The sequence below is a fragment of the Lepidothrix coronata genome, unplaced genomic scaffold (assembly GCF_001604755.1).
Source record: "Lepidothrix coronata isolate B3197 unplaced genomic scaffold, Lepidothrix_coronata-1.0 Scaffold49, whole genome shotgun sequence".
Classification (NCBI taxonomy): Eukaryota; Metazoa; Chordata; class Aves; order Passeriformes; family Pipridae; genus Lepidothrix; species Lepidothrix coronata.
In genome coordinates, this window is record NW_016690229.1 from 4,299,550 (window position 1) to 4,306,014 (window position 6,465).

Here is a 6,465-nt window from a genome sequence, read left to right on the forward strand (position 1 = left end):
AATATGTCTACCAACACTATGTCTCTACATTATATTATGTATTTCATCAAAAAGTTAAGGATACACCTCTGCACATGCACACAAAAGCCAGGTTTTTATCCTAAATATTTAGACACTGTGTGAAATATTCAGAAAATATTTAAATACTTGATTTAACTTACATTACAAGATGCACTCTTAGGAGGGCAATTTTATGAGCTACTCCGAGTTCAGGTTCATCTGTAATTTAGATAGAGGAGCTGCATGCCCAGGGATAAGATTTGCCCTCAAACTTCAGCGGAAACAGAATTACACCTCTCAACTTGTTTGCACATTGAGTGAGTAGATGATCTGAATAAAAAGCCCTTGATTTCACACTATGCCTTCCCATTTGTCACAGGATTACGATTTAAGCCAGCTCCAGCAGCCAGAGACTATGGATCACGTGCTGAACAAGACACCCGGAGTCAGAAGGGTGGATGAAAGACCTATTGGTGCTGAACCACAGTATCCTATCAGACCAGTAATCCCACATCCAGGGGATATTGGTGATTTTATTAATGAGGTATGTTCTGTAGGGTGTCCTGTGTCACATCTTAAAAGCTTGAGCAGCCAGCTAAAGTCAGGTTTCCCTGACTGAACGGAGCAAGTGATGCTGTTGCTCACACCAGAAGTCTGATGCAAGCCAGGGGAAGTATTGGCACAAGCAAAGGACTTGGCTTAATAAAGGCATTGAACGTGTAAAATCCAAAGTGGAAGCAAAAGGCCCAAGATTTCTGTCTTGTGGATATCACAAACACCATGCTTTTCAGCACCCAGGCAGAATGAGCCATTTCTGGCTCCCGAACTTGTAATTATTTCAGCAGTCTGTGCCTTCCTCGTAAGCTCTGTTTGGTGTAAAGCCTCAAAGAGTTTGCAGCACAGAGAGGCTCATCTCAGATCAGAGAGGGTTTCTTTATTTTATATTCGATTACTGCTCCTTTATCTGCTTGTAGAAAATATCTGTCCATTTGGTATTTTCTTATCTCGTTTTTACTTTTGAGTGATTGAGTGGTTACAAACCAATCAATGCATTATTTCCTTGGAGACAAAGCACACCATCCATTTCCTAAGCCAGAAAAATAAATGTTACAGCCATTTAATTCTATTATTACATGCATTTCCTGCTGTGCTTTTTCTCATTTTCATCATTGAAACCCCGTTTTCCTTTGTTCCTGCCCATCCTTCAGTCACATTTATACACATCCATGCTCGTGAAGACTCGCTGTTACACACATCCCAGCTCTTTCCACTGCAGTGAAACCAGCTCCATGTCCCCACACTGAGGCTGAGGGTTCTGAAGGTGGAGCGTTTTGCTTTATTGCAGGTCTATTCCACCAGGCTTTTCCTGATGCTGGGCTGCAGCAAAGCAATTCTTTTTCTCCATATCCCGAGGCCATTTCCGTGGCCAGCCTACGCTGCTGCCCACAACGCACAGGAGCAGTGATGCTTCCCAACCCTCTGCCCAGGATTTCACACCCCATGTCTGTCCTAATTGCAGAATTTTGCTTGGAGTGATTTCTTTTATTTTGTTTTCCTAAGGGAAAGAAAATCATCAGAATTAAAATAATTGTAGGAGAGGAAAGGTGCTGTTCCTTCTTTCATTGGAAATCTCAACAGACAACACCAAAAGGGACCCACTGGCCAGAACACAAAGCTTTCCAAATCTGGAGCTGGATGCTGAGAAACAAGCCCCTTCCTACTCCATTCCACTTTTTCAGAGGCACTGGGGTTTACTGGGTTTTCTGCTGGGGGTCAGCTGGGAGGGCTGTACCTAGAGGTGCATCTGGGACCCTCATTTTCTCACCATCCTCTTTTTAGCTGCGCTGCAGGGATCCCCAGCAGCCCAGCAGCCCAGACACCCTTCCTTAGCACCATAAAACCCCATGGTGGGTATTAACACCGTGCGTTTGCCCCCCCAGGGCCTGCGGGCAGCAGACAACGACCCCACAGCTCCCCCCTACGATTCCCTGCTCGTCTTTGACTACGAGGGCAGCGGCTCCACCGCCGGCTCCGTCAGCTCCCTCAACTCCTCCAGCTCCGGGGACCAGGACTACGACTACCTTAACGACTGGGGGCCCAGGTTCAAGAAACTGGCGGACATGTACGGGGGAGGCGAGGAAGATTAAACTGACCTCATGTTATTTAAAAAAAAAAAAAAAAATTTAAAAAAAAAAAAAAGGAAGGAGAAAAAAAAGAAGAAGAAGAAGAAGAAAAAAATTTAGGAAAAAAGAAAAAGAAAGAACAACAAACCCACAGACGACAACGTTAACAAAAAGAGCCGATGCAGGAGCAAGAACTGTACAGATGTGGCAGCTTTTTTAATTAATATCCCCTGCTGACTGTATTGTTATTTTTAGTGGCGATATAGGAGGTTTCTTTTTTTTTCTTTTCTTTTTCCTTTCCATTTTTTTTTCTTAGAATATTGAGCTGTCTCGCATGAACACTTGTCTCTGCTGCAGGTTTCTTTTTGTTATTTCGGTTTTTTAATGTCAGCTGGGATATTGCTCGTTTACCTGCTTTATGACTAAAGAGAGTGAAAGGCACTCTGTCTTAACTTGAATTTCTTAGAACAGAAGCACTGTTTTTAAAATATATATATATATATATATTTGAAAGTGCCTTTTGGTGCATGTGTCAGATTCCCTTCAATCTCAGGAGTGATGAAAACAAACATACAACCATCCTGGGCAGCACTCCCTGTGACCCTAAGCCAGTTCTAGCTGGGAAGGAGTTAACAAAAAGGAACTGTGGAGATTGTTTCTTTTTTTGCCTTTTTTTTTTTTTTTTTTTTTAAGGGGGTGACTCATTCTGGGGTCAAAAGAAGGGGGGGAGGGGGGAAGATGTTTTGAGTCAAAATCTTAACAGCCATCTTTAAGCCTCGGCAGGTGGTGAACTAGTCATCATGTTGTATATAATTCAGTGTTATCAGATGCAAAATACCGACCAGGGCCTCTGCCGGGCCCTGGTCACACTCAATGTAGCTGCATAGAACTATAGCATTGATAAAGCCTTTGGTTATTGCAACAGAAATCTCCAACAGCCCTTGCCTAAACCCTACAAAGTAAATCGTGACATGACCAAAGGCCCATCTGTTTGTTTTTATGCTATCGCCGTGTTTTGGCTCCCACGACCTCTCGAGTGATGTCCGTACCAGCTGGGTGAGGTGGTGGTGTCCCGCATCCCCGAGGATGCCCAACACTGGTGCTGCTCTCCTGGGGTGAGGCAAGGGTTTGTGTGGCGGCTCCGCTCGAGGCCGAGGCAGTGCGCAGGACAGGGACAGGTTATCCACACTTTTCCCATCCGTAAGTATGGAGTTAGTGTAGTATCACATTAATGCCTTGGAGCATTAGTAGCCAAAGCTCAACAACATCGTGTAACTCAGCTAATGTGTGTCCTTTCTATTCGATGGGTAGGCGCTGCTATCTGTAGTAAATGTGTTTTTTTGGAGAAGAAGTGCAACAAGGGCCTATTAAGTATCTTGTGGTTAATATGCTCAAGCATTGCCAAGTAAGCAAGAGGTTTCGCAGCATCCAGGCGTAATTCAACATCAGTATTATAAATGGTAGCAAACTACCTAGTTTATATGTAGGGTCAGTTTAACCAATAACAAATAGTTATTAGCTTTTTTTATTACATTTTTCCTTTACTGATTTGGACTAGTGGGTTTATGTCTAATGTTTGTAAAATGATTTAGACTGCATGGATGTGTAATATAAACCACATTTAATGGATTATGAGCCACTTAATTAATGTGCTATGAAATCTTGGATTACCTGTGTTTTATATTCTGCAGACGATTTTGCAGTGGGTTCGCTAAAACTTGTAAAAGTGCTTAGATATATTTTCATTTAAATCCAAGAATGTGCACAGTATTGGAAGGTGATTATCCAGGGGATAATCATGCTTTTTTTGATATCTCTATTAATTCTCAAGTTGAATGCTAAGAGTTAAAGGGGGGGCGGGGGGAGCGAGCGCGTGCACACGAGAGCGAGAATGAGAGGACGAGAGCTTGCGGTGGTGAGTGGGCGCCTTTCAGAGGGTATACTGGGCTGCAAGATCGTCTCTATAGATTTTTGAAATGCTCCTAGTGCATTTTATATTTCATTGTATCATATTTTCTATAAAATGCAATTTCTGTAAATTAATGAGCATTTGAAATGTGTCTTGTATGAAGTGGAATGTGGTAAAAAGTCTGCCCGAGGGGACTCACTGGTATGTTATTAACTACCAAGGATGCGATCTTTCTTTTTGTCTTGGTTGGTCAGTTGGTCAGTCAATGGGTCAGTTTGTCTTTCACAGCTCGGAGAGCAAACTCACTCTCACCCAAGTTTCCTGAGGAAACCAGGAGGCAATGGCTTGGACCTCGGGAGAGGGACGGCACCCATGGCAGCAGCAAGGCGAGGATGTCGCGCCACAGGCATAGGCTGGCAGCACGTGCCTTGGCCAGGATGAAGGGCAGTGCCTGGCAAACTGCCAGCACCTGACACTTTTCCAAATTCTTGTTCCATAGTTGTGAACTCAGTTGTCTTGTGTGACCACTATGAAAGTCTTAGTTTGTTCCTGCCATGTGCCATCCCCCTCCTCCTGGCCACTCTTGGCAGTCCTCACAGCCCCCCTTCCCAGCAGCCTGGCACAGAGGCTGCATGGCCCCCCAGCCTCTGCTCTTTACTCATGGCATTCTTGGTTCTTCCCCTTTTCTTTTGGAAAAGCCACAGGCTTGAAGTATTTCACCATCTGGGCTTTGCACCTCTACAGAAGCTGCCCAGGCACAGCAGTGGTTAATAATAAAAATGAATTTGGTGTTTCTTGGTGCCCGTCGGCGCGTTGTGTCTGTCACCATAACCTCACCACCAACACAAGAGAAGGATCAGCTCCAGGGCGGGGTCATCCCAGTAGTTCTCCATCCCTTGGGTTGTTGCCACTGCCTGCCAGCTCTGTGCAGCTCCTGGGATGCTCGTGTGGATCCTTCAGTGCCAGCCAGGTCTCCGCTGTAAGCCGTGCCCTGCAATCCACCCGGCACCACTTACCTGGGAGCAGCAGCTAAATCCCTGCTCCACAGCACTCAGTGTGTGACATCTGCTGCGGCTTTGGCTGGGATGATGGATTTCAGGTAGGGAAGGGGCTGGCAGTGATGTGGGACAGTGGCTGCAGGGACAGCGGCAGCGTCCGTCGTCCCTCTGTCCCCAAGGGACCTGCCATGCAGTGAAAGGAGCTGTTGTCAGATTTCAGCTTGTCGAAACATTTCAGGTTTTTAAGAACATTTATGCAACCTGAGTCCAAACAGAACTGTTTGAGTGATTAAAAATAAACCAACCTGTTTCCATTGGAGACTTTTTTTTTAAATCAGCGGATATTTTTTTCTGCAGCATTTGCAATCCAGCTGTTCCAGCCCCACGAGCCTATAAATCACACCAACCACTTTAGTGTGTTTTGACCCAATTCTGCTCAGTCTCCTTCTGCAGGACCTCCTCCTTCTTTTCCTCCTCCTCTTCCTCTTCCTCCTTCTCCTCCCTGCATCCTCCCCCACTGAGTTTTACAGCCCCACAAGGAGCAGCAGCATCTCCTTGCAGTGGGACCAGCAGAAGGTAAGCAAGGGGCACATCCAGCAATGAAAACAGATTGCTTTTTACAAATCTGTTTGCTTCTTAATGTTACTGATGGTTTGTAGCCCAGCTAAGAAAATTTATATTAATCCAAGGGGTCCCATTGAGAAGGTGACTGTACCATCACTCTGTCCCCCTCTGATCCTCGTGGATGTGACACGGTGTTGCCAGTTGCAGCTGCAGGTGACAATGACTTGCAAGGAACTGGGGTGGGCAGACAACCACTTTGGCTGGTGTACAGTTGCTGTTTATTCTTACAGCCCACAGGTGATGAGTGCATTGAGACCAGAGTCCTTGTTCCCTGACCAATCTAGACTAAGGCATTAAACTAAAGAAGTGGTCCCCCTTCTTTGCACACCACAAGACTGTGGGGAAGGACTTGGTTTCAGGCAGGTGGAGGGGATCCCATCCTTGAAACACCACTGTCCCACCCTGTAATCCTGTACCCCTTAGCACTGCCAGGGCACACCACCACAGCTCTCCCTGCTGACTACGGGATGAGGACGGTGAGTTCTCAGGACATTGAGGCATGCTGGACACCTCTGGTGGCCTCCCTACCTCCTAAGGTTGAGGATTGCACATCCCCAGGCCAGGGACTGTGCAGGTCCAATGTCACTGCTGTACCGACAGCCACCTCCAGCAGAGCATGACCACAGCTCTGGTGGTCTGCTTATCATGTAGCCTAATAACTGGGAGACCCATCAGCATGGAAGTGCTTTGCAAGGCAAGGAGGACATTCATCAGGTAATTAGTGACAGTAAATAGGCAAGTCTGTCCTGGGTGTCCTACACACTAGTCATAGTTCCGCTTCTGGTTTTGCATTTCCTTTTCCTTATTTTTT

The 6,465-nt window shown here is 45.8% G+C and overlaps 1 protein-coding gene across 1 annotated transcript in view; it reads left to right on the plus strand.

The window, feature by feature from the left end:
* The window catches only part of CDH4 (cadherin 4), a 426,603-nt gene extending 424,423 nt beyond the window's left edge, over positions 1-2,180 (plus strand). Inside the window, exons 15-16 of the mRNA XM_017815353.1 lie at positions 380-544; positions 1,941-2,180. Coding sequence (XP_017670842.1) covers positions 380-544; positions 1,941-2,147 — 372 coding nt within the window. The 3' untranslated portion in view covers positions 2,148-2,180. The remainder of the gene's footprint in view (positions 1-379; positions 545-1,940) is intronic.
* The last annotated feature ends 4,285 nt before the right edge of the window (positions 2,181-6,465 follow it).